Consider the following 27,584-nt stretch of genomic DNA (forward strand, 5'->3'; position numbering starts at 1 on the left):
GCAGCCCCGTCCCCGCCTCCCGGCGCTGCCCGGCCCCGGTGGCGGTGCAGAGGCTGCGGGCGGCGGCGGGGGAAGAGCAGGCGGAGCGCGGCGGGAGCCGTGCCGGGGACCGCGATGCATTCGCTTTTCAGGAAACGCAACAAAGGGAAATACAGTCCCTCCGTGCAGAAGAAAAGGTGAGTGTCTCCGTATCGGGTAGCCCCGTTTCTTCCCGGGCCAAGGAGTAGAGCGATCCCGGGATTTCCAGCCCGCAGCATCCTCTCCCGGCGCCGGGGTTTGGTGGAGCCCGGGCACCCCCCCCCCCACCCCGAGGTTGCGGGAACAAGTCCCGAGGTGTGGGCATCCCCCGAAGTGTCAGCTCCTCTCCGAGCTGGGTCCACATCTCTTGTGCCTGGGGAGGGGCACAAAGGTGGGTTTTCCCCAGGCCCCCTCGCATCGCAGTAGCGGCAGTTCCGTGGAGCCCGTTCCTTCGCTTCCCAGGCGTGTGCTGGAATAGATTTTAGGCAAAAAAAGTCAGGCTGTCCTCAGTTCTCGTCCACTTGGTCCATCAGGACCAAGCATTCAGTCGATCGTCTTTTCCTCGTCTCTTTCTGATGGGGTGGGGACGCGTTTCAGTTGTACTGGTCGTAAAAAAAAAAAAAAGAGCAGCGTGTTGAATGCGTCCCGTGAAAGGTCACCGTTAAAAGGGAAAAAATCTAAAAATCCTCCCCCCCCCCCCCGCCCCTGAGAAGTCTCAGCCCCTCTCTGGGTTGCACAATGCATTGGTGCAGGAGGGGGCCCAGAAAGCAGGCAGCCCCCAACCCCTGCCTGCACAGGGTGGCTGGCACACGGGACATGGGTCCAAAGAGGTGGATGTTTGGATCGATTCAGAAGCGCATCCTGCATGGGCTCTGGAGGACGCGGAACGGGACAGCTGGTGTGCATTCAAGCCCACAGCTTGTTCGTCCCTCTCCAGAGGCACCTGCCCTGGCCGGTAGGCTCGGAGCAGCCACCCAACTCCCAAAAATCCTCCTTTGAAAGGAAATTGGGGAGCTGGCACAGAGGCTAAGGTGCCTTTGAGGACCCAGAAAGGGACCGCTCAGCCCAGAAAGCATCGGCATCTTCCAAACTGGGGAGCCCCTCGCTGCTCCCTGCCGTGGTGGGTAGGAGGGGTGTTCCCCCAGAGGGGAGGGTGCTGCCCTGGCACAGTGGGTGCGCAGGCTTTGGTATTTGCCGAGCTCCCTCTGTTCGGGCTGAGGCTCCAGGCTCCCCCAGCAGCCCAGCTGGCTCAGCAGGGCCACCCAGGCTCCTGCTCCCAAAGCCTGGGGCACGCTCTGCTGCCAGCTCCTGCCCTGGGGAGGGCTGGCAGGAGGAGACAGAGGTGGCACGGAGCCCTCTGAGGCTCAGCCCACACCTCTCCGATGGCCCCAGCCCCAGCGTTCCCATGGCTGAACGATGGTGTAAATACCTAGTTGCGTTTCTACTCTTCGGGGGTGTTAGTAGAAGGCTTGTAAATCAGGAACATCACACCTGGGTTGACAGCTCAGGACTCTGCGCAGCATCAGGATGGTGGGAGGCAGGAGGAGACAGACCTGCTCCGCACCGGGTACCCACCCTGCGATCCCCAGCCTGGGGCTGCAGCTGGGGTCCCCGCTGCTGCGCTCCAAACCCTGCCAGCACCGGGTACCCCGTACTCACATCATCCAATAGTGGATGGGCTTCAGGAAGACGGTCTTCCCTCTGCCACCCTGCTCGCGAGCCCAGCCAGCTCTAGGCAGGTGCCCCAGCACCTCTGAAGGCTGCGGGCCAGGCTGAAATCTTTATTTTTCTGGCTGGCTGGTGGCGGCTGAGGAAGCAGCGTAGCACTGTGCCCTCGGGCCACCCTCCCTCCCTGCGCCCCAGCTGTCCGTGCACACCTCGGGGAGGGCTGTGCTTATTAGCCCCAATTTGTTAATTCCTGCGTTGGAGTTTACAAACATCTATGAATCCAAGGAACACTCCCACCGTGTGGAAACAGCCCCACCATCAAGATGGGGAAGCCGGTGCCAGACCGGTTAAACAACTTGCTGGAGAAGGATTGCGAAGAAGCCAGGAGCTCCTGCAGCCCCATCCCCTGCTTCAGGCACTGCCAGGCTCCCAGCCGGCTCCCGCCCAGTTTTGCTGCTAGAAAAACAGAGCAACGCTGCTAAAATCAACCAACCGCCCCCGCCGTAAACAGGGATGGAGATTTCGACACCGTGTACAGCCCGGCCTCATCCTGCGCTTCAGCAAGGCTGCACAGCCGGGGTGCAGGGGCTGCACCTTAGATGAGGGCTTAGTGCCAAGGTGCTGCTGGTGAGCGAAGCCTTCAAAGAACAGCAGTGATAGGGCAATAACCGAGCACCGGTTTGGCAAGTGTGCGAAGGCACTGGAATGTTTCCTGCAAGCAATGAAGAGCCGGGGCTATGAGCTCAGCTGATTTAGTTAAGGGTTGCCCGGGAAGTGCCAACCCACAGCAGTTCGTAGCCTGATGAGGAGCCGCTCCGAGTCTCGGTGGCTTCTTCAGCCTTGCGATGAGCCCTTCCCGTGATGGGGACATTGCAATGAGTGTCACCGCAGACTCAAGATCTCCGTCAGTCTGTGCAGCTCAAGCCAGGTACTATAATCTGCCCCTGAACACACTTTGTCCCCCTGGATGCAGCCAGCCACACTTGCCCAACTCCAAACTGGCCCTTCAGCCTCCCATCCGAAGCGCCTCAAAGCATATGGGCTTCAAGCAGCTCCTCTGCCTACCCCTGAGCTGCCCACAGCCTGCCCGGCACCCAGGGGTTGAGAGGCCAGGGTGGGCAGGGGCAGGTTTCCCCACTCCATCCCTGCTGCTGTGCCACGGATGCAGGTCCCCACAGGAGCCAGACCCCTCTCTGAAGAAGGAAGGAGCCAGTTATGGCAAGCGCCTCCACGGCTCCAGGCCAGTCGGCCTCACGCGTGCATTGTTAAGGAGGAAAGCTAGCTTGCTTTGAAGCTCTAATAGGGCAACGGCAGGGAAAGAACGGGAACAACATTAAATTCTGCAAAGCCGCGTCAGTTTGAAGACGACTTGGTGCCAGGTCCTCTGGTCTGCCACAGCTTGTCCATCCTCAGCAACACCAGTTGAGTCTTGGGAGCGTGCCGGCCACGCGCTGTGCTGGGGCTTGGCTGGAAGAAAACCACAGCAATGCTCTGCGCAGAGCACCGTGGACCGCATTCCCCTCCGTCTGCCTCCGAATGCCACTCACAGCACCAGCAGTTACTTTCCTCCCAGCGTGCAGGTGGTGCTCCTCAACAGCTCCCCTATGGTTTTGTTTTTCTGATGCACAAATTAGCAGGACCAGGGTCCAAGTCTCTCCTTAGGACTATTTGCCACAGTCCTGGCCTGGGCTTGTAGTCTTCAGGCTCGGTAGCCACCCCCGTACAACCCTGGGCACATCAGTAGGTGTGTGGGCATCTCCCTACCTTGTCCGGGGAACACGGATGATGATGACATTTCTTTTGTCTCATGGACTTGGTTGCTTTATGCTCTTCTTGCTCACCCCATCCCAGTAGCATAAGGGCCTGGCCATGACTACCGTGGTATTAGCACATCATATATATATATGTGTGTGTGTGTGTGTATTGTGTGTGCACACGTGTATATGTGTGTCCCTAGAAGGGAAGGCAGAAGCCTTGAATAGGGACGTAGTATAGGGGAAAACAGTCACCCTCCCTCCTCGTTATCGTCACCAAACACTCGCCATGCTTAGAAAACAAGAGTTTGTCTTCTCTCTTAGAAAGTCCAGGCTTGGCAGGTAGAAAACACAGCTCAGCCTTGAGAAGTCGCTGCTGAAACTCACCCTCCTGCCAGCAGGAAAGATGTTCATCTTTGGGGGCCCCTGGTGAGAGCATCCATCCAGCAGGGTTCCCAGCCCTGGAGACCCTTAATGGTGTCAGGACACCCAGTCCCCATCTAAGAGGGGGTGCAGGCAGCTGGGCCAGAAGGCAGGAGGGCTGACACCCATTTCTAGAGGCTGTTTGGTAGGGCTGGAGTCAGCACGAAGGACCAGACAGCAGGTGAGTCAGGGGAGCTGCTCTGTATTTACGGTGGAGCAAGCCTGGCCATCGCCTGGCCTATTTGTGCTTTAATTTCCATGCACATTACAATAATATATCACCATTACTACGAGGGAAGATAAATATAATTGAAACAAGCTAGACTAAGCACAGCAACCCTGCTGTCCAGCTACGCCCTAACGTGGGTAGCTTGACGGTACGCTGCTCCAGAGTTTTGAGCCAGATCTTAATCTCTCCCAAATCTGAACTATACTAGCCATAACCCAGCCCTTGTGTTCTCTGCTCTGCCGCAGTTTCGCTCCAGTGTCATTATAAGCTGCACAAGGGAATATTGTGCAGTAGTAGCTGCGGCTCGGGAAGTTTTAAGGGCATTTACAGCTCTGTGCTGTGGCGTTCTGGAGGATTCATGCAGTTTAAGTCCCTCCTGAAGTCAAGTCTCCAGCAGCAGTGCTCACATTGGTATGATTTTTATGAAATCTGTATAAATGGAAATTAAATGGAGATGGAATTCAGAGCAGCAGTAGGTGATCACTGCCTGATGCACCAGCTGTGGATCCCAGTAGTGGGATGCAGTAAGCAGGACCAGGATCTGTGCTCAGACCCCGTCCTCAGCCAACTCACTTGTCCCTGGCCGAGCGGTCCCACCTGTTGAGAAGCTCCTGGCATGGGAAGGTTTCCCAGCAGGAAAGCAGGGGCATGGCCAGCATCGCTAGGCTGGGGGAAGGAGCAGGACAGAGCCCTTCCCATTAACCCTCCCGGCAAGTACCTGATTTATGGGACACGCTCCCAGCAGGAGCCTTCCCAGGGACCGCTGTCAGCTGGAGCAGTCAAAACTCCAGGAGGATCTATTTGAACATCCTCACTTGCGATTAGCAACTAGCCTCCTTGTTTGGAAAAAAAAGGAAACTGAGAAATCAAAGGGATTTCCTACCACCTGCCAGCAAGCGCAAAACCAGGGTGTGAACCTGCAGACATCCCGGAGATGCCGGCCTCAGGGAGGTTTTCTCAAAAAAGTGCTCTTATCAGTGAGGGTGCAACCTAATGGGAAGAGAGAAAGAAATGGGAATAGAGAAAAGAAAAGTCCAGTTTTTAGCAGCAAAGTTTCTGTATCACAATAACTATCATGATATTTGTCTGTTAAGAACCTCTCTTAAAAAAAAAACCAGACCAAAAACCAAAAAAAAACCAAACAAAAAAACCCAACTAAAACCACCACAACCAAAATCCTAAGAAAATCCCAAGCCCCTCTGAAACAAAGCATCACCAGAGGTCAGAATTGTGGTACATGGATGAAGTGACATCTACACAGAGCAGCTGCCTCCTTCCAGCTCCCCAGCTGGGAGGAACCCCAAAAAACCCTCCCATTCTTCACAGGAATAATCTCAGGTCCTTCACACCAGCCAGGAAATGCTATGGCTGCTCAAAGCAGCATTGAAAAGAACACTTGTGCCAAGTGCAGCTTTTCATGAGCGATATAATTTTTTTCCTTCCTGATCAGAAAATGTTAAAGTTCTCCAGAAATGGCAAAGCCAGTTTTTCCAGGCTTTTTTTTTTTTTTCATCTTTCAAACAAAGACTTATCTATTTTAGCAGAATAGCATTTCCCTTCCCTCTGCTGGAGCCTCGCAAGGGCTGTGCCCTGGGCACCTTTGCTCCTGCCTCCGCTCAGTCTCACATGCCCTGCCCTTCCCAGCTGGGCTACGGCCAAATCCTGCCCTTCTCCCGCCCCAGCTCTGCTCTATGCTCCGGCCATCCCCTCCTGCCTATTTTTTTGGCCCCGGCAGCCCTTTGCCTTACCCTGCCAGCAGCTCTACTCCAAAGCCCAGATGCACCCGAGGCTCCTCCCAGCAGCTTCCCAAAAGAGCCGTCTCCTGCAAATCCCATCCACACACCTTTCCCAGGCAGCTAGGGATTCCTCACCACTTCGCCCATCACCTTGTGCTTCTCCTGAATCTTCCTCCTCTCAGCAGATGAAGGGCACAGGGAAAACAACCTCCTCCAGCCCCTAGCATGGAGATTTTGGCCAGGCTTCAGCTTTGCCAGCCAATCTCTCCGGTACCCTGCTTGATATCCAGACAGATGCAGGGATCGCGCTCGTCCTTGTGGTTTATTAACACAGACCCAGCTATGGTGGGGACAGGCAGATTATTAATAGGGCTGATGTTCTCATATCAGTAATGTCCAAGTTAGTTGATTAAGTGGCACAGAACTGATGAGTATGCAGAAATAAATACAGAAATGAGAGATCTTATAAGAGAGAATAAGATCTGTCTTATTTCTGTATTTATTTCTGCACATTTCTTATTCCTGCACTTCAAGCAGCAGTGGGGGTGAGCTGGAGCACACACCAACCTCCCCGCTCCCGATCCCATGCTGTGTTCGGCACAGGATGGGGTGGGGAGCAGCAGCTCCCCCGACGCTGCAGCGGGTGTTTTGAGATCCAGCTCCTATGGGAGGTTTTTATTAGATTCCTCTGTCCCAAAACCTCAGCTGGTGACAGTCACCAGATCCCCCTGTGACTCTCACATAAACCACAGAGGTGGAGAGCGCAAACAGCTCTTCTTGCGTGTGTCAGGATTGCCGAGGCTGAGCAGCAGTGCCATGCCCACATTATAACCATGCATGTCCTTGCTTGCTCTGAGCAAGCTCTGCGTTTTCTTTTCCTTGGTCACCCAGATACTGCACATTGAAGCAGTCGTTTCTGGATAACCAGGCAAACCGTCCTCCCCAACATGGGGAAAAGCCAGCCTCTACCTTCCCTGGTCCCCCAGCCCTGACACCCACTTCTGTTCCCTGCAGTGATGGAGAAGGGGCTGCCACCCCCCAGGTACCGCTGGGGCTGGGGGTGGAGGGTGGCTCTGCTGGGTTCCCCGAGTCACGGGGAGGGTGGGGAAGGATGGCCGGGAGCAGCTCGGGAACCGGCTGGCAGGGCTCAGGCAGCCCCAGCTCAGCAGCGGGTGATTAAAGCTTGTGGCTCAGACCTGACGGAAGAGCAGGGAGAAAGGGTCGAGGGGCACATCCTCGCCCAGACACGTCATCCCCATCCCGAACCAGCCTGGCTGTTCCAGTGGCGCAGCCACGGAGAATGCTCCCCGCAAAGCCAGTACCTGAGCAAGAGGGTCAGGGCCTGGGTGCTGCACTCATCGGTTCCCGGCACCCAAGATCAGTTTTGCTGATGCAAAGCGAGCACAAACGCTGGGCAGAGTCTCCAGGCTCAGCTCTGCTAGACCAGATCAGCAGCAACAGCTTGGGAAGCCGTGGCCAAAACGCAGCATTGCCATGGATCCCAAACGATCCCTGGCTTCATTTTATTTCCTCCATACAATTTAGAAGCTTCAGTCAAAACCAGAATTAGAAAAGCTCCAGACCTCTTCTGCTTTTTGGGATGGTTTTTCCACCTATACTATAGATCCACTGAAACCCTGAAGATTCATCCTTGGGCTTGCTAGAGAACACTGAGACCAAGGCAGGGAAAGCAGAGATGAGCCGGCAAGCCCTGCCAGCTCTTCCCAAGCCCCACTAGGTGCTGGTTCAGCTCCTGGCTATCACAGTGAAGCATCCCAAGCTCCCACCTGGATAATTAGCCTCTCCCACCCTCAAAGCTCCGGTGGCCTCCAGTTCATCAGTGAGAGATGAGGAAGGCTCCTTGGTGGTTGCAAGCTCTCAGAATGCAGGAGATGGCAGCTCTGAGCAACCATCATCTGAAGACACACAAACATGTGCAGCACATTTTAGTCGCCCAGCTTCAAACCACTTTCTCTCCACTGATTTCATCTGATGGTTTTCCCTGGTTTACACGGAATGATGCAGACTAGAAGAAATCCCAAAGTGGATTTTGAAGAACTGCTTTTACCATTACAGCAGGATCCAGCCATCTGCGCCTCACGTCCCGGTGCACCCCTGCACCCTCCAGCTGTGATTACTAAGCAGAAAACTATACTCATCCTTGCAATTATTGCAACCAGCCACACGACTCCCAACGACCCCCTCGTTCGCTCCTCTGCTCAGAAATGCCCACTCAAGTTCGTTTCTGCTGACGCAAGAGGGCCTGTAATTACAGCAATCCCTCCGCTCATCAGGAGGTGCCAGGCAGGCAGCAGCAGCGGTGACAGACACAAACCACCAGCCATGCCAAGCACCATCCTGATGATGCAGCTTCTATAAAAAGAAAAAAATCAGCATAAATCCTGCCCACGCCAGAACTTCCCAGGGAAGAGTGAACTTTTGTGGAGCTGTCAGATGCTACAAGGCTCCTGCAGCCTGGGGCAGGGTTCGAGGTAGGGAGGAACAAGCCCAGAGCTGGGTTTTGTTTTGTTCTGCTGCACTGAAAGTGATAGCATGCGTGGCAAGCAGGAACACGTCCTGAAGCTCAGCACCAGAGCCAGGAGGGAGGTTGGCCAGACCCAGGCTAGCCAGACCCAGGCTGGCCAAACTTCCCCCCCCCCCCCAGTACCCATACTGGAAAGGCAGCAAGCCGAGATGTCCCCACTGGAGACTGCGCACAGTCCCCAAGGTGCACAGGACTGAGGAGGCCATGCACTGCTTTTACCTTCTGGTAGTTGAGTGCTAGCACATGTCCAGGGAAGCCACTGCAAAGCACTGGAAGAGGACTGCTTTGGTCGACAAGCTATGTCCACTCTCAGCTTGGGCCCACCATGCTGTGGAAGATAGGAGGACATGCCTCATGCTTTCGTAGAGAAGCTCACATGGTCAGCCCCTGCCCTGTGAAGGACCTAGGTGCTGCAGAATCCCTTGGAGCTGGGCTGACAAAGCTGCTGGCTGAAGCTGTCCACCTGGGGACGCAGGAGCCCTCCACACCACGAGCGAGCACGGTTGGGATGCTGGTGCTCCACCAGACAACTCTGCTCTCCCCCAGCCTGCCCTACTGCCCTTCAGCCTTTACAGAAGATGCACAACTCATCTACTAGCAGCTATAACAGCAGTTAACACTTCCAAGTACCATATAAAGATTAATTCTACCACTGCATAACAAGGTCATTAAGGCTCATTATCACCACTCTATAGGTGGTTGGGATTGGAGTGAGCCAACCCTTGGCTTAAGCCCACATGACAAAGCAGCACAGCTGGGACACGAGCCCCAGCCTTGCCACCAGCCTCGGCTCTATGAACCCTCCAGCTGCAGGGACTGTTGGGGAGCACACCCTGCTTTCTGCCTCCGGTCTACAGAGCCGCAGCAGGAAAGCTGCGGGCATCGCCTGGCACACGGTCCTCTGGAGCCAAGCCTGGCATGCTGCAACCTCCCCTTGCAGCCAAAGTGAAAGCAAGAAGACAAAATGTTTAAAATAACCCCAGCAATGCAAAAGCTGCGTCACGGGTTGTTCTGACTCTGCTCTAGCTCAGCCGTCCCTCCAGTGGGACTGTGAATATTTGGGCTGGCCCTGCACCCTGCCAGCCTGGCTGCAAACAGAGCGGCTTGGACCAGCATCACCCTGGAAGCAAAAAAGAGTGCCTAGCAAGAGGCAAAGTACAGAAAGATGCATTGTGTGCTGTCCCATCCTTTATTTGGTTTAAAATGTGAATAACTCCTTGCAGAGGAAGGAAGCCCTGACCGTGGCATGGAGAGGCACAGCAGGAGCTCCAAGGCAGGGCTGTGCCCCAACCTGGGGTGCACACAGGGCTGCAGGCAGGGCCTGCCAGGGCATGGGCAACAGCCTCCAGTGGGCCATCTCACCTCCGTGCATGGGGTCCGGGTTCTCTCTGCTGCTCAGGCTCCTCCATCTCCATGTAGGACCCCCCCCCCCTTCTCTCCCTGTCCCCTACAAACAGCTCTTTCCTTTCTTGCTCCAAAGCCAAGGGAGGATCGGGCTTGCCTACAGCATCGCTCCCATTTCCACCATGCGGGAGACACTACGTCCCCACCCGCCACCCCCCTCCTGGCAGAGCAGTAGAGTATTTTGGAAAGTGTTAGAAAGGCAACAGTGAGTCACAGGCAGCTGCACTGCCTGGCAGGCTCGTCTGGCCTCCGGCCACCCCCTGGGGTCACAGCACCCCGAGGGCAGCCCCCAGCAGCAGCTTAGGGCTGTGGCCATGTTTGTGGGGTGACAAGTCCCCTTCTTTCTCCCCCTTTTTCTTCCCAGCATCTCCAGCAAAGAGCTGACTGAGCTCATAGAGCGCCTGCAGAAAAATGCCGACCAAGTGGAGAAAAACATCGTGGAGACCGACTCCCGAATGCAAAATGTAAGCAAGCCATGGCCCCATGCACACGGGATCCTGCAAGCAGCCCTGTCCCCCCTGCCGCAGCCCTTCCCACTTCCCTGGGATCTCCTCTCCTATGGCACACGTGCACGGCTGCCCTGCCCTGCGGCGGGTACCCAGGCTGTGATGATCCATAACAGAGGGATGCATGAGCTCCCCCAGCTCGTGGGAAGAAGGTGGGAAGGTGTAACAGGCGACGGGGCCCCGAAATTCTTCCCTACCCAGGGCTGGGTAGCACTGTGCAGAGCAGGAATGTGCATCCCTGGATGTGCATCCCAGCAGGCAGCTGGGATGGAAAAGGGACCTGAGCCATCCTCCTCTTCCCAAAGGGTACAGTGCATCCGGAGGCAATGCAGCCCCCCAGCCACAGCCCTTCCTCGGGGCTAACAGAGGCGAGGGGAAAGCAAAATACATCCCTGGGAGGACATGAGATGGTAGAGCTGGTTCCCAGGGGCAGTGCGGTGGGAGGACCTTGCTCAGCCCTCTTGAACACTGTTTATTTTCCCCTCGTGACCCTTCCCCCCTGCTCTCTGCCTGCCCAGGACTTACACAAGATCAAGGCATGCCAGCTAGCGCAGTACAAGGAACTGACGGCTCAGAAACTCACCGAGTCCGACAAGCTGCTCTACGTGCTGGATGGGGATGCGGCGATCGCCCGGCACATGAAGCACCCTCAGGGTGACATGATCACAGAAGAGTGAGTATTGAGGAGGGAGACCTGTCCCCAGAGCCTTGCAGGGGGGAAGGATGCTTCTCCAGGGGCTCTGCTCAGTTCCTGCCTGCAGCTGGGGGGTCACCACAGGCTCCTCTGCATCCCAATTTGCATTAAGGTGCATAACCCGTAGCCATCCTTGGGCACATGTGGAGTGAGAACGGCCGCATGCCTGCTGATGGCAGCTCTGCACAAAGCATGGCGAGGTGGTATCTGCCCGCTGTGTGGGCAGTTCATGCTCTTCCCCAGTACCAGCCTGCCCCGAGCTGGCTGGCATGCTGAGCAGCACTTGGCAGAGGATGGGTGCAGAGGAACCTTTGCCCTCTCCTTCCTCAGCTGACTGCACAACGCGGCTCCTGCCAGCCAGCCTGGGCTCTCCCAGGCCCCCTAAGGACAGTCCTCCCTTCCACGGGGGCCTGGGAAAGGATCAGCTACAGCTACCAATGCTAATGCCAACCCATGCGTACATCCTGCATCCCACCCTTACCTTTCCATTCCCACAGCATCCGGCAGCTGAAGGAACGAGTGGCAAACTTGCGTGTGAAACACGAGCAGATCTACAACTTCCCCCTGCAGCATATTGAGCCCCAGGTCAACTGGTCAACAGTGATCGAGGAGAAACAGGTACCAAGGGGACAACTGCCTGGCCAGTAGCACCAGCTGGGCAGGACCTCATGCATCTCCCCATGGAGAAACAGGCTTTTGGAAGCCTTCTTGGCAACTTTATACTGGGAGCAGCAAACAGCATGGGAAAGAGGTGGGGTGCTGGGTGGCAGGGGAGGGTGCAGAGGCAATGGGACAAGGCCAGCTGCTGTGGCACCAAGAATCAGTGCTCGAAGCGGCGCTGCTGGCAGCAGCCAGGCTAAGAAAGGAAAAACTGTGGAGGATCGGGGGGCCACGGGGGAGTGCACCAGCCTGACCCTCACGGGATGGGCTCCTAGGCTCAGCCTGGCCATTGACCTCCTGGGTGAGCCTGGGTAAACCTCTGCCCTTCTCCATCTGAGGATGGAGACCGTACTCCCTCCCCAGGCAACGTGCACCAAAGCCCCACTGTTCTAAGAGTGGAAAAGCTTCTCCTTATAACCAGTTTGCACTTCCCCCATTTCAATTTATGCCTGTCATCTCTCACCTTTCTACCACATACCACCTTGCAGAGCCTGGCTCCATTTCTCAACAACCATATAAGAAAGATGCTGTGAGGTCCCCCCAAAGCCTTCTCCTCCCCAAGCTGAACAAGCCTCAGCCTCTCCTCTTGGGTCCTTGCCTTGTCATCCCCAGTCACCACCTGCTTTGGGCTCTACTCCATGGCCCTTATTTTTTATTTTATCCCACTCCCTACACTCTTCCATCCAGAAAAGGGTTAAAAACCCCAAACTGGCTTTCCCACGGCGACCCTCCAGCACACCCAATTTCACCCACGTGCTCCTGGGCACCTGTACCAGAGCCCATCCAAGCCCAGCTCCATGGCCACCTCCAGGAGGAGTTTCCAAGGTCTTAGCTGCCGCACCCTGTTCACCCATCGCTAACCCCAATTCCTGTGTGCCACAGGACGCATTAAGCAGCAAGGGCTTTGGGACCGACCTGCCGCTAGTCAACAGCCAAGTAGAAGAGCACAACATCTTCCACAACGAGGTCATGGCCATCGGCCCACACATCGCCAGGGAAGACAACAAGGTCAGCTCTCCTGCCCCTCTCCCCGCTGTCCTGCAGGGTCGGCCCTGTCCCGAGCCGCTGATGAAGGCAATGGTATCCCACTATCCAAGCTGCTACAGCCCGGACCAGGTTGGATGGGCACTCAGATCCACGCCTAACCTCAGAGCTCAGCATCGTACACCGACTCTAGCTTTACAATGAGCCAAATCCCATAAAACCCACATCCCTCTCCATCGTCAAGCCCTCCCCCAGGCCATCACTCTCCAGAAACACACTCCTAACTCATGCCTTGCTTCTCCTCTGTTACCAGGAATACACAAGCGACTTCCAAGCAAAATACCAGAAGCTGCTGGTAAGAGACCTTTGGGATCCCCAGGGCAGAGCCCTTTTGCAGGGGTCCCTTGCCAGGGGTGACCCATGGAGAGGAGCTTTGGGTTGAGCTCTCCCCTCTGACCCTTCCCAGGCCGGCTCCCAGCAGCGGCAGCAGGATCTGAATTCCCTGCAGGACTACATGCAGCGCTGCACCAACAAGCTCTACTGGCTGGATCAGCAGGCGAAGGACAGGACCCATTACGACTGGAGCGACCACAACCTGGACTACCCCAGCCGGCGCCGCCAGTACGAGGTCCGTGCACACTCGCCTGCAGCCTGGCCCTGCGCTGGCCGGGTGCTTTGTGGCAAGGGAGGTGGGCACGGAGCCGGGGAGCAGGCTGGGGGTTGGATGGGGGCAGGAAACATCCCTTCCCCCATGCCTCAGTTTCCCTCACTCCATCATGAAGCACCCTGAGAGGTACAGATGATAGCGTATAAATAGTAAGGTTAATCCTTACCTCCTGCCAAAGTTAATGCAATGAGGAAGCTCGACAGTTTCCTCATTCTCCTCTCCCTTATCTCAGTATTTGCTTGGCAAGAATCGCATCTTTAGCAACATCTGCAAGGGAAAGAAAAATCAAAAGCTGCAGTGGGGGAATGTCACACTTTGTCTTGTGGAGCTCTTCAGGCCCTTTCAGAGTAGCTCAGTCACAGGACGCAGCCAGGGTCCCCTCTCTTTGCGTGGGGATCAGTGTCTCGCCTCTCTCCATCTAGAACTTCATCCACCGGAAGCTGGAGGAGAAGGAGGAAGCCATCAACAAGCTGCACGCGGATGGAGATCAGCTGCTTGCCCAGAATCACCCTGGGAAGAACGCCATTGAGGTGAGCATCAGGGATGGGTTCCAGCTTTCCCACCCACCCCAGAGCTCAGGGGACTCACCCAGCCCTTCTCCAGTCCTGAACCTGGTGCCAGCATGACTCTGGACTTTACTTCCTGGGATGCCAAGTGGGAAAAAGTCTCCTTCACCTGCAAGTGTGTAAACACCACTGGAGGAGCCAAGATAAACCCAAGGAGCTCTTCCCATCTTCCTCATTCCTATGGCAATTACCCTGTGCCTGCCTACAAAGGATAAATTATGGTAGCAAGTTCCACCTTTGATGGGAAGATGGACGTAAGGCCACAGGATTTGCCACCTCCTTTCACCCAGCCCCACGCTCCCATCGGAGCATCCCAGCTTTGGACTAGCCCTCCAGTATTCCCATCCTAGCTTTGACCTGAGATCACCTGGGTGGCTTCAGAGGCAGCCAAGGAGTTGTTTGCTCAAGATGGAAACTGGTACTTTCTGGTGGGCGGCTCAGGCTCATCTCTATCATAGGGCATTCTGCTAACGTCCTCCTCCCACCCCTCTCTTGCAGGCTCACATTGAGGCAGTGCACGCCGACTGGAAGGAGTATCTCAACCTGCTGATCTGTGAGGAGAGCCACCTGAAGTTCATGGAGGAATTCCACAAGGTACTAGATCCCTGGGGGCAGTGAGGCCCAGGGATTGGGTTTGCTCTGCACAGCCTGGAGAGTAGGTGCAAGAGATCCCAGAATACGAACAAACTCCTGCTGCTCTAGAAACAGAGTAGAAGAGATTGAGTCCTCTAGTCTACCGGGCTTTTAGGACTAGGAGGACCACCTTGAGCTGATATAACCCAAGTCATACTTGCTCAAGCACCAAAGGTCAGTAATTGTTTGGCCAAAGCATGACTTGCAGAAAGCATCTGCTCCAATGCTGAGGTTCAAAAGCCACAGCCCGGTGTCAGCATCCTTGTCTGCAGGATACCTCTGCGAGATACCTCATCCCCAAAACAAGGCATGGGGAGACCTTGCATGCTCCGCTCAGAAGAACAGCTCCAAGTGGGGAAATTACAGCTGCAGAAAGCAGAGCTGGCCCGCCGGGGAGCCCTGCGCAAGGGCTCAGCGCCCCAGCTGAGCTCAGCAGACAGATGTCTGCTGGATAAATTGCATCCGACAGCCAGGGAGGCTCTGCAGGGGAACAGGTTGGGCTGGATTCCTCTCCCACAGCCTGGGCGTGTTGACGACGTGATCAGTCTGTTGCCAAAGCTGAACCATGATGCCCAACCCAGGCAGTGCCTTTTGTGGGTATTTGCCAGAATAACTGCCCCAGGGGGTGGTTTGTGTGCGGAAGGGCTTGGCTCTGCCTTCTCCTCGGCACTGGCAATGGAGACCTGGCAATGGAGACGCCACACACTGGCATGATGCTGTCCAAGTGAAACAAAATTGAGGGCAGGGAAAGGTGGGATTTAACAACTCTGCAGGAGAGGACCATGGAATAAGCTGCCCCTGGTTGTCTTTCCCCTAGCTCTGCTGTCCTGAGCATGGGAAATAATGATTCCTCACCTTTCTCCATGTACTTCTTTCTGGGTGTCCAGATGCCCGTCATAGCTCCTGGTGGCTGTCCCTGCTCTAGGCAGTGCGAGGACCAGGGTGCTGGGGTGGGTCTGCTCCATGTTTCAGCAGGACCCCCTCTCACAAGAGACTTTGCCTTTCTGCAGTTTCAGAAAGACACCAAGGATGCCCAGGAGCTCTTGAAGAAGGTGGACACAGACCTGGACCAAAAATTCAGCCCTGAGTTCAAAGACAGATACCAGCTTGAATCTCTCCTGCGGGAGCTGGATGTGAGTACTGGTGCAGGCAGGACCACAGCAGGAACTAGTGTTCCTGTGGCACCAACGGACATCCCAGCCGGTGTAGGCATCTAGCCCAGCTTTCTCCATGGCAAGGAGCAGGACCATGCTGCTGCCTCCCTTTGCCAGGCCTTCGCTGGACTCTTCCTTCCCCTCTAGCTAGAGATTGCCTCTCCCATAGCAACGTAATTACTCACTGGGCTGGTTTTCATTTGTTCTCTCATTGAGTTAGTGCTCATTAAGGGTGGGAGCATAATTAGACCTGCTGCCAGAGGAGGTTGTGGAACTTGCTGTGCTGCCGAGAGCAGAGAACCGGGCTGTGAGATTGCCTGCTTGGGAAGGGCTGTGCTGATCCGAGCCGCTGGCCCAGCCCAAGCCCAAGCATGCTGCAGCAGGCTCAGATGATGCACATGTCCTGGGACAGCTGATAACTCTTCCTGAGAGCTGTCCCTCTCCTCCTGTGTGCTCCATCCCACTCAACATTACACGATACCCACCTGCACAGCTAGAAATAGAGCAACTGATAGAGAGCCTTTTTACAGGGCTCCAATTAGAGCTAATAGCTGGGAACAGGGCTATCCATCAACACGCAGCCACACAGATGCGGACCACGTGCCCGGGAATGCCTGTCACCGCCTGGTGCCTAGTGCCAAGGCATCGCAATTCATGGGCACAGTCCCAGTCCTGAGCCTCGCTGCAAAAGTAGGCAGGAGAGTGCAGGAGCACTTCGTGTAGAAACACAATGGCTGCAGAGCAGGACCCAGGAGCCATTTTCACTAGCATAAGCAAAAGAGAAGCCGCAATCTGTCCTGGAAGTATTGGTATGAGCTTGTCCCCAGACCTTCCCCAGCTGGGAGAGCCTGGGAGCTCGTTCTCCCCATGTTTCCCTACTGTTTTTTGTCATTGCCCTGTGCTAGGACCAGGAGAAGGCCTTGGACAAATACGAGGCAGTGGTGAAGTCCCTGCAGGAGCGCAGCCAGCACATCCTGCCCCTGCGGTACCGCCGTGAGACGCTGCTCCAGCCCGTCCCCGTGGAGGCTCTCTGCGAGTACGAAGGCGAGCAGGTAACATCTCCCTCGGGCCATAAGTTATGCTGAGGTGCTGCTGGGCACCGTCTCCTTGGGGGGCACTGGGGATGGAAGAGGTACCTGGGGAAGGAGAAAGTTTTTGCCAGTGCCCAAGTGGCGATGTCTCCCACAGCAGGGACAAGGCAAAGGCCGTACTCGCCCCGGTGGGAAAGCCGGTTTTGCAGCTCAGGAAGAGCAGTGCAGGAGGGGTCTGGGGAAAACGCAGCTTCCATCCGCCCTGCGGGCAGCCTGCCTATCACACACCTTTCAGGAGACTGTGACAGCCCAGCTCTGTCACATTCCCACGCTCCCTGCACTGGGATGGTGAAGATGTCTGGGCATGTTTCTGATCAAAGAAACTCGCCCCACCATCATGAGCAGAGTCCTGGCAGACACATCTGCATCCCCCCATCCCCACCATCACAGTATCAGTCTTTGCAGGACTGAGTAGTTGACCGAAGGGATGGGACAGCAAAGCCAGCAGACACCACGGGAGCGGCAGGGGCCCGGAGAGGAGCGAGCGGCTCCGGCTGTCTCAGCTGCCTGCCTCTCCAAAAACAAAAGCCACAGCACAGCCTTGGAAACGCCTTCTCATCTCTGCCCTAGTGGGAATTTGCTTGCTGTGGCTGTTGCAAGAGGAGGAATGGCTTCATACCTGGCAGCTCAGGGGAGGGAGGAGCGGGCACATGAGTTTTTGGCAAGTGGCAGACACTTGGAGAGAAGGGACTGGGGTTTATGCCGGTCCTGCCGTCCTGCAAGCGTGGCTCCCCAGGGCTGCCGTCGTGGAACAGGGCGGGCGGTGTTTCCAGACCTGCTGCTGTGACCGGTTCCTGTCCCCCAGGGCCAGATAAGCCGAGGAGCCCACTACACCCTGCAGAACAACAGCGGAGACATTTGGGAAGTGGCAGACAGCTCAGGAGACAGGATCAGCGCCCCGGGGGTCTGCTTCATGATCCCCCCACCTGACGCAGAAGCAATAGCACTGGCAGATCAGTATGTGTCCCCCAGCCTGCCATACCAGACCCTCCCGCTGCCCCTGCAGCCTTTGCCCTTGCCTTCACCAGCCCCAGGCCATGGCACCAGGGCTGCACACCGCCTCCCCCCCCCCCCCCCCCGCCCCCAATCTGGCAGAACTGATGGGGGGCTCCTGCCCAGATTCCTACAGCAAAGCTGTGCCTGCTCGAAGCCTCAGGCTTCCTCCAGGAGGGTTCCCTGCACCCTCCTGCTTGCACACATGATCCCACCTGGCAAAGCAGGGCCAGCTCAGAGCCACCCCGGTCCCCCCTCCTCTGGGGGGCCGTTATGGCAGGGGGAGCTGCCCATCCCTTCCTCAGCAGGCAGGTACCTGCCTTTGCTGTCCCTGCTCTCGTGCCTCGTGAAGACACTGCTCTACCCCTTTGCCAACATGGGGTGAAAGTGCCTCTTCCCCATTTGCTTCATGGCTGCCTCGAGGGGCCAGGTACCACAAGCCCCTCCAGACCTGCACCTCCTTCCTGGAGCAGCACCGGGATGGGTGGCAGGGTGATAGAGCGGTTGAGGGCCTGACTCTGACCTCATGCCCACGCTGGCCCATTTTGCAGAATTGCCAATCACTACGTGACCGTGAAGGAGAAGACGGCCAACTGCAAGAACATCCTCCAGCAGCGCTACGAGGGGCTGAAGGCAGACAGCATTGGAGGTGCGCCTCTGGAAGGGAAGCTTGGGGCTTGCCTCTTCCCAGGCACAAAAGGGCTGCTGCAGCCTTCAACTTAGGTGGTGGCCCTTAGGGGGGATGTCACCGAGAGCTTCCCATCTCCTAAGGGTCCTGGGGACAACAGTGTTGGGATGTATGCAGGGGCACAGCAGCCAGGCTGTGGTGACACCAGGCAAAGCTTAGGGAGTGGAAGGGGATGCGGGTTTTGCACTCACCAGCGGGATTGAACCTAGACCCAGCTTCCAAGCAGCTTTAACCTTGTCCCCCCTTGTTATTCAGACGCTGCATCAGTTCGGGGGCGCCAGCTTCTGGCAGGGCTGGAGAAAGTGAACAGTGACCTGGACAAGCAGGAGAAAGCAATAACGGCAAACCTCCGTCCGCCGCTGGAGCAGAGTCGGGCTGTGCAGGACAGCACTGAGCGCTCCAAGGACCTGAAGGTACAGGGCTGTGGAAGCAGACAGACGGTGCTGTACAGGGACCGTACTCCCAGGGGGTCTCCAGGACCTCAGTATGCTGGGTGCTGTAAACATTCCCTGAGCCCAGGAGCATGAGGGGATGGAGTGATGCTTACAGCTAGCTACTTCTTCTAGTGGAGGTGGGGAGCAGCCCTTTGAGCAGCCTCTGAAGCCTTTGCCCTGCTCCTGGCCCAGCTCAGTCACAGAAAGGTTGAATGGGAAAAAGGTGATGGCTGCAGAGTGTGGACTGTGAGGAAGAGAGGGGAGCCCTCAAGTTTTGATCCTCCTCATATTCTGAACACAGCAGGGATGTTAACTTTGCTACCACCATCACCAGCTCGGAAAGGAGCAGGGAAACACTTATGGTCTGGGGCACTGTTTCTTCTTGTGCGCCTGTGCCGCTAGGCTCCGTTGCTGGTACCGTCCTGCTCCTTTCCTCTCCTTCAGACCCCTAATTAAGCCAGGCTCCATGCCACAAACCTCCCTTGGTTTAGGAGGAAGTTCAGGTCCTGGTTACATCACCTGCTGAGGGCTGTGTCGAAATCCAAGTGCCACCACAAGTGAAAGCAAATTGCTCCAATTGCCTGCAGCGCTTTGATGTCCAGGCAAGCATTCATCCGTCAGGCTGCAGAGCCCAACAGTTCAGATGAGTCCAGCACATTTCTGGCAGAGCTAGAGCTGGTGGGAACCACTCCCCAGCCAGAGTTTTCTTGCCAAGGGCTAGCTAGCCTGCCCTAGAAGAGATAGAAGTCAAGAGAAAGTCAACAGGAAACATCCTTTTGTCCTGTACAGGGCTGAAAGGCACCTGCCATCAAACACAAGCCCTCAGCCCTGACTGCCATTCTCACACTGGACAGCCAAGGGTCAGCTTCTTTGTAGCCACAAGGTCCTCGTTCAGTTGCTATAAAGGCTTTATTCCTACTGTAGAATATCACCAATGAGGTCCGTCGCATTGAACCTGAGAAGATGAGGAAGATCCAGGAGTGCGAGGTCTTCATCGAATCTGTGCCGAACACTGGCAGCGCTACCTTAGTAAAGAACAAGGTGGAGAACACCAACAAGAAGTACGACCGTGTAGTCCAGCTGCTCAGTGCCGCCCAAGAGAAGTAAGTCATGGCTTAAGCCTGGCATAACATAGGATCCTGCAGGAGATAGTTGCAGGCTTGCTTAAACACCTCTTCTCTTGTGTCCACACAGAGTTGAGGTGGCCACGCACCTTGAGAGGAGTCTCCAACAAGGCCGAGACCTGCTGTCTACCTATGAGAACAAACTGGTCATAGATGACACTGTACCAGAGGATTTGCGGGTGGTAGACCGTAAGAAAGAAGAGCTGCTGGTCAGTGTTTTCTCCAGCCAGTTTTCTACCCTATTGACATGCTCCACATACAAAACCACTTTCCAAAAGCTGGGGTAGTTGCTGCTCAGCTCACAAGCCTGAATCAGTTGGTAAAGGGATGGCCTCCCCCAGCTGGAAATGAGATCTCACATTAACTGCAGTGATCCCCACCTACTTTAAATGCAAACCATTCCCATCCCCAAACCAGGAATCAAATGCTAGTTGAATGCTTGTGATTTGACAAAAAGACTAATGGAGAAGTGAAGGATAAAATGGGCTGGGAAAAGCAACGCAGAGGCCTGATACTTGAAAGAGATGGACCTAGCAAGGCTTTGAGAACAGTTATCGCTAGGGAAAGCTACCAACCAATATTGGCAATCCTTCTGCTATAGAAAGACCAAAAACTAGCTAGGCCAGAATTTTCTGTCCTTCAGCTTTTCCATCAAGTCTCCAAGTTCAGACTAGCATGCAAAAGCTTTCACAGCTCCTTCTAGAGTTGTTGCACTGGTAGGAACAGGGTTTAAGGCTTGCACGAGGAGCACCAAATATTTTACCCAGAGTATGCTTGCTTTTAAAGGTTAACAGGTAGAGAAGGGAGCAAGAGCTAGCTTTTCTCCCCATCAGGTTTCCCAGATGGTTCTGCTTACAATGCAAGCCTCTAACTTGCTTTTCTCCACAACTCGTAGCACTACTGCAACTCAGCCGCTCCTCAGCATCCTCTGCAGCTCCAGTGCAACAGCTGGAGTTGATGTGAAACAGTGACAAAAGCCTGGCATGTGTGCAACCCCAGAGAATCCCTCTATCCTACTTTTTTCCACAGGCCATGGGCACCGAGCTCCAGTCCAAAAGGTTCCTGCTCAATGAAGCAGAGCAGAATTTGCAAAGGACGAAGACGTGCTCCAACACCCTGGCCAGCAAGTTCCAGGAGCACTGCCCTGACATTGAACGGCAGGAAGCCGAGCTCTACAAACTCAACCAGCGCTTCAACAACCTCAGCAAGCAAATTGACCACCGGTAAGACAGAGGATAGGATCTAGCTAGAACCGGACCAGCCTGGAGAGCTGGGATATTTACAGTACATTTGGAACCACACTGAATCTGGAAGAGGCCTAACACCATCATGGGAATGAGCAAGTTGCAGAAGGGCTTCCAGGGAGGGTTAAGGAGGAAGAGAGAGGTGTTCCTGGCATACACTAGCTGGGTAGATCTGGGCAGCCTTTAGGATTAAGTGTTCTTGCAACAGAGATGGGGACTTTGGCAAGAGGACAACCCTGGCTCAAATCTGTGTCTTTAGGGAGCAAGGGAAGCGGGGGATGGGTTAAGAGGCGTTTGCAGAAGACACAAGAGATGTGATAGTACTGAAGCTGGGCTGATTTCCCCTACAGGACGCAGACCCTGCAGAAAGCAAAAAGCGCCTATTCCAACTACCGCACCAACTACGACAAAGTCAACCAGTTCCTGTGCAACATACCTAACTATGAGCCACAGGAGACTGACAACATCCAGCAAGTGGAAATGAAGCTGAAGAACCAAGCGGTAATTCTTTTTGAGAGCACCCTAGGCTCCACAGGGAGAGGAGAAGAAACAACACTAAAAGATAAGGAATAGAACTTAGATAGCTCCTGAACATAAAACAGAAAAATAGAAATACTTATTAGTTTTATTTATTTTTACAGTGTAAACTCCCACTATCCTACCTGTGCCTTGTTTACACATAGCAGGGCAGCTCAGGAAGGTTGTAATTCTGTGCTGTAGTTTTAATGGCAACCCTCAAAAAGGCTGAACGATGTGTTTGGATTTTGTGTTCCCTTTGACATGCATCTCTGTGTATGCCAGGCGCTCCTCAATGACATTGCAAGCAAGGAACAGGAGGTGCAGAAGATCTCCGCCACAGCTCAGCAATACCAGCAGGCAGTGAAGGTAAGGACTGCAATTCTGCCAGTGGGAGAAATAACATAAAAACATAGAATAGTTTGGGTTGGAAGGGACCTTTAAAGGTCATCTAGTCAAACCCCTCTGCAATGAGGAGGGACATTTTCAACTAGATTCAGGTTGCTCAGGGCCCCGTCCAACCTGACCTTGAATATTTCCAGGGATGGGGCATCAACCACCTCTCTGGGCAACCTGTGCCAGTGTTTCACCACCCTCATCGTAAAAAAATTCTTCCTTATATCTAGTCTGAATCTGCCCTCTTTTAGTTTAAGACCATTACCCCTTGTCCTATTGCAACAGGCCCTGCTAAGAAGTCTGTCCCTATCTTTCTTGCAAGCCCCCTTGAAGTACTGAAAGGCTGCTATAAGGTCTCCCCAGAGCCTTCTCTTCTCCAGGCTGAACAACCCCAAGCCTATCCTCATAAAAGAGGAGTTCCATGCCTCTGACCATTTTTGTGGCTGCCTCTAGACCCACTCCAACAGGTCCACGTCTTTCTTGTACTGAGGACCCCAGAGCTGAACGCAGTACTCTGGGGGGGTCTCACCAGAGCAGAGTAGAGGGGCAGAATCACTTACATCCTACAAGAAGCCACATAAGGAAAGCCTCATGCCCTTGCTCAGTCAACTGATGAGCTAAAGACAGGTTGTACCTACTGTAACATCAACATCATGTGGCCATTAGCATGACAACTGTCTATTGTCTGTGAAAGGAGGATTTCCACTCCAAGCCCAGCATTGGTAAGGTAACTCAAAAGTCATGGTCACAGGGCAGTACCTGACTCAGAACCTCCTGCGAGATCCTGCCAACAGCGCTCCAGGTCCCACCAACCTCAGCAACTTGCCTAAAACACAGGTCAAGGGAAGAAGTCATTAACGGCAGGACTTAGGAGGGACCTGTGCATGAAGGGGAGCCAGTAACCTCACCTTCCTCCTGGGAACGTCTTCCCACAGGACTATGAGTTGGAAGCAGAGAAGCTACGGTCCATCCTTGACCTAGAGAATGGCCGGAATGGGTACATGAGCAAGAAGCCCAGACTCCAGTCTCCAGCCGCGAAAGTGAAAGAGGAGGTAAACAAGGGGTGGCCTAGAGCAAGCTAAAGCAGATGACAGCTTATGGGACCAATGGGGATTTTGCAAACAGTTATATTTACTGTCAGCGAACTAGGTCCCAGAGGGGACTGCAGAGGCGGGCAGAGAATCAGGGGAGGAAGGGATTTTTCATCATTCTTAACCCATCAATTTTTTTGGACTAGGCTGGCCAGAATGAGAGGGCAAATACTGGATTTAGCACTTCCCTTCTGAAAGGGGAACAGGGGAAGAAAAGCCAAAACCCTGAAATTTTTCCCCTCCTAAGACTTTCAAACAGAGAGTGAAATTTCACTGCCAAAGACCACATGCTAGATAGAAATACTTACAGCAAGAGCAGATCTCTTTGCTACCTGCCCCAAACTCACCCTGCCTATCAAGGCAGGCAGGCAGCCAGAAGTGTCCACCCAGTTCTTCCTTGGCTGCATCTCCTTTTGCATATCTTGAGTAGGAAACATACAGTATGACCACGAGAGAGTGTGTGTGCATGAGAATCGCTCTTCGTCCCCCATAGCTTGGCAGATCACTGCTGTCGAAGGGTTTCAGAAGAGCACCCAGGGTTACTTCTTTAGGACCTGTTGTTTCTATTCAGCGAGTCTTGACCAAGCACCCCTGGTTCCACCACCTCTTCTCAACGCATTTTTATTCCATAGGAAGCTGTTCTGGCAGCCAAGTTCACCGAAGTAAATGCTGTGAACAAACAGAGGCTGCAGAATCTGGAGTTCGCTCAGAGCCTCCTGCGGCAGGTAAGCGATCACCATGAACAATGCGATACTGAAAGGACAGTCGCGTAAATAATATACATGTGTGCCTTTGCTATTACAAGTTGAACTGGAAACAAATCTACCTAGTGTATCATGCCCCCCAAATCATTAATCAGCAGACACTTAAAACAGATAGACAACACCTCTGTGTTTCCCAGTCCCATCTCACACTCCTTCACCCTAGGAAGCTCCACATAATTTTTAACACTTCTTTTGCCAAACCCATGCCAGAATTAGCATCCCTCATGGCTAAAAGCTTTGTTTTGACAGCAACAGGCATCACAGAAAGCATTTCTCAGGCTGGGAATCAATGCACAGAGCAGTTCAAGAGCAGCCTGTTTGGAAATAACCCCTGTCCAGCATTTGCAATAGGCAACCTCCATTAACCAAGCTCAACATCCTCCTGTCATTTTGCCACAGGAGGCACTGAAAGTAAGCACCAAAAGTATGATTATTGGGGTCTTTTTTGACTACACATTCTTTTTTCAACAACAGCAACCAGAGGTTCAAGTGACACAAGACTTTGTCCAGACCAAAAAATCCATAAGGCCCGTGGAAGAAGTCTGGAAGTTGAAGAAAGAGCTTGAGGATGAGACTCAGCGTCGGCAACAGCTAGAAGCAGAGATCAAAGCCATTCAGAACAACATTGTCCACCTGCAAAACCAGAAGCCCCAAGAAACTGTCATTAAGAAAGAACTGCTGAAGAAAGTGCCTGACCCGCAGCTGGAGGAGAGCTTCCACAAGCTGCAGCAAAACCTAGCAGAAGAGCAGCGCAAGAACCAGGTGCTCCAGGATGAGCTGGAGGCTCTTAAAATCAGGCTGCGTGTTTTGGAGCATGAGAAGAGGGAAGGAGGGCAGGAATATATAGTGAAAGAGGTACTGCGTATTGAACAAGATAAGGCTCAAGCTGATGAAATCCTGAAGCTCAAAGAAGAATTGGAAGAGCTCAGGAGGCAGGAAGGAACCAGAGAGAATGAAGTCATCCTTTTACGCCAACAAATTGCTGTGCTGTCTAGTGAGAAGAACAAAGAGCAGGAGAAGGTAACGGAGAAGGAGGTGCTGAAGCTGCAGAACGACCCCCAGCTGGAGATGGAATTCCGGATGTTGCAAGAGAGTAAGCTGAGGGAGACCGCCCTTCGGCAGAAGCACGAGGAAGAGCTCAGCTTCCTCCAGGACAAGCTCAAACGTCTTGAGAAGGAACGGGCCATTGCCGAGGGCAAAATTACCGTCAAGGAGGTGCTGAAGGTAGAGAAAGACTTAGCCATCGAAAGAGAGGTGAATGAGCTCCGGCGCCAGTACGAAGATGAGAAGTCCAAGGGTCGTTCCAACGAGCGGGAAAAGGCTGAGCTGCTCAGGAAGATCCAGCTTCTGGAGGAAGAGAATGCCAAGGTGGTTGTCCAGGAGAAAGTGCGTGAGATTGTGCGCCCAGACCCCAAGGCTGAAAATGAAGTCGCCAACCTTCGTTTGGAGCTGGTAGAGCAAGAGAGGAGATACCGAGGTGGTGACGAACAGCTGAAGAGCTGCCAGAATGAGTTGGCTGCTCTGAGGAACAGAGGGCCACTGGTAGAAGTCAAAGAAGTCATTAAAGAGGTCATTAAATACAAGAATGATCCAGAAACTGAAAAGGAGCTACAGCGACTCCGGGAGGAAATCATAGAGAGGACAGGAGCAATTGAAAGAGCTGACCTTGAGATCTACCAGCTGAAACAAGAGATACAAGCTTTGAAAGATACCAAACCTCAAGTTCATACGAAGGAAGTTGTTCAAGAAATTCTGCAGTTTCGGGAAGACCCCAAGACTAGAGAGGAGGTAGAGTCTCTGAGAGTGCAGCTAGCAGATGAACAGATGAAGCACATTGACCTGGAGAGGGAGCGGCTACTCCAAGAAGAGAAAGTAAGAGAGAAGGAGGAAGAGCTTTCCCAGGTGAAGGAGAAAGTGGTCCAACAGGAAGTAGTTAAGTATGAGCAAGATCCTGCCTTGAAAGCTGAAGTCAACTCCTTCTCTCAGAGCATTGAGAGTGAGCTGAAGCAAATTGATTGCCTCCGTGAAGAACTCCGCAAGCTGCAGAGGAGGAGGTCTGAGTTAGAGCGTCAGCTAGAAGAACTTGAGAAAGAGAGACAGGCCCGCAGAGAGGCTGAACTGGAGGTGCAGAGGCTGAAGATTAGGTTGAATGAGTTGGAAGAACAGGAGAGGGAGACAACAGAACGAGTGACTGTGAAACAGAAAGTGATCCTTCAGCAAGATCCCCAGCAAGAGAAGGAGCACTCCCTCCTCAAGCTGGAGCTAGAAGAAGAGAAGCACCGGAGACAAGTCTTGCAAACTGAACTAGAAGCCCTGAGAAAGAAGCTCCTTTCTTTGGAGAAGATGGAGGTCAAAGAGAAAGTGGTCTTTTCAGAGAGTGTCCAAGTGGACAAAGGAGACACAGAGTACGAGATTCAAAAGCTGAAGAGCAATCTGGAGGAAGAAAGCAGGCGTAAGAGGGAGCTAGATGCAGATATCAACCGCCTTGAAACGAGGCTGTCCGAGGTGGAATTCAACAACTCCAAGTCATCAAAGGAACTAGACTTACTAAGGGAGGAAAACCACAAACTACACCTTGAGAAACAGAACCTGCTGATGGAAACAAGGAGACTGCAATCAGAGATTGAACTCACAGCAACAGAAGCTCGGGATTTGAGAAACATCACCCACGTGGACAGTGGAATAAACCTGGACTCCAGATTCCAAGCTTTGGAAAGAGAGTTAGATGATCTGAAGCAGTTATCCAGAGAAAAAGACGCAGAGATCGAGCAACTCCAGAATCGCCTCAAGACAGTGGCTATCAAGAGGGAACAAAGAGAGAACCACCTGAGGCGCTCCATTGTGGTCATTGACCCCGATACAGGAAAAGAAATGTCTCCAGAGGAAGCTCATGTGTTTGGCCTCATCGAATGGAGCCTGTTTGTCAAACTGAAGAGTCAGGAATGTGACTGGGAGGAAATCTCAATAAAGGGTCCCAATGGGGAATCATCTGTGATCCTTGACAGGAAGTCTGGTAGAGAGTTCTCAATTGAGGATGCCTTGAAGAGTGGAAGGCTAACCATGGCTCAGTACAACAGTTACCTCAACAAGGAGATGTCGATCCAGGAGTTGGCAGTTTTGGTGTCTGGAAGTAATTACACAGCGCTCCCTCCACTTTAGAAACTTTTTCTGAAGAGCAGCTAGTCAGAGCTGCACCACTTGTTAGACTACCAGATCACTGCAAATCCTTGCCCTCCTTTGCATCTTCCAAAATGCTAGAGCCTCTGCCCCAGCCATGCTACGAAGCCACACTGCTTGCTGCCATACACTGCAGAAAAGCACCACCAGTAGTGGAAAACACGTTTGTCAGGACTACAGCAAAACCTTCTCCCCCTCTTCATCCCTACCTAATCACTCAACGTAACAAAGAACAAGACAAAAAGCCTTAGGACAGTGAAGTACCTGAAGTCCAAAGACACAGCAGAACCTGCAGTTTCCTCAACGTATACTCACGCAGTCGCATAAAAAGCTGTATACAGCAGTCATTAGAGAGACCGAAGGTCAAGATGACTCCGAGGTGACCAGCAGGAGCTGGTTACGTCAGCTGCATGTTGGTAAGCCAG

At 53.8% G+C, this 27,584-nt stretch overlaps 1 protein-coding gene and 1 long non-coding RNA gene across 3 annotated transcripts; one reads left to right on the forward strand and one right to left on the reverse strand.

The window, feature by feature from the left end:
* On the forward strand, positions 1–27,389 carry PPL (periplakin). Of its 2 annotated transcripts, XM_049791805.1 has the most exons (22): positions 1–176; positions 10,142–10,241; positions 10,802–10,956; positions 11,475–11,595; positions 12,520–12,645; positions 12,935–12,976; positions 13,088–13,249; positions 13,711–13,818; positions 14,353–14,448; positions 15,498–15,620; positions 16,547–16,693; positions 17,538–17,689; positions 18,277–18,374; positions 18,669–18,826; positions 19,772–19,950; positions 20,042–20,180; positions 21,001–21,194; positions 21,566–21,716; positions 22,017–22,100; positions 23,063–23,179; positions 23,851–23,943; positions 24,457–27,389. In XM_049791805.1, exons 1-22 carry the CDS (start codon positions 115–117, stop codon positions 27,139–27,141), a joined length of 5,292 nt encoding a protein of 1,763 aa, XP_049647762.1. In that variant the 5' UTR covers positions 1–114; the 3' UTR covers positions 27,142–27,389. The 2 variants fall into 2 exon arrangements, with proteins under 2 accessions (XP_049647762.1, XP_049647763.1); XM_049791806.1 differs by lacking the exons at positions 12,520–12,645; positions 12,935–12,976; positions 13,088–13,249; positions 13,711–13,818 and having other exon boundaries at positions 2–176.
* LOC126034315 (uncharacterized) lies at positions 22,039–23,110 on the reverse strand. The gene is made up of 3 exons (XR_007504577.1): positions 23,036–23,110; positions 22,887–22,953; positions 22,039–22,115 (listed from the first exon to the last, which is right to left on the reverse strand). It is a non-coding gene; the product is annotated as an uncharacterized LOC126034315 (long non-coding RNA).
* Positions 27,390–27,584: the final 195 nt, after the last annotated feature.

Source organism: Accipiter gentilis, chromosome 33 (genome assembly GCF_929443795.1).
Source record: "Accipiter gentilis chromosome 33, bAccGen1.1, whole genome shotgun sequence".
Lineage (NCBI taxonomy): Eukaryota > Metazoa > Chordata > Aves > Accipitriformes > Accipitridae > Astur > Astur gentilis.

Coding starts and splice junctions, on each gene's coding strand:
- PPL (XM_049791805.1), top strand. CDS start 115: ATGCATTCGCTTTTCAGGAAACGCAACAAAGGGAAATACAGTCCCTCC. Junction 10,957..11,474: donor GGTGACATGATCACAGAAGA/GTGAGTATTGAG, acceptor CCATTCCCACAG/CATCCGGCAGCTGAAGGAAC. Junction 18,375..18,668: donor GAAGGCAGACAGCATTGGAG/GTGCGCCTCTGG, acceptor CTTGTTATTCAG/ACGCTGCATCAGTTCGGGGG.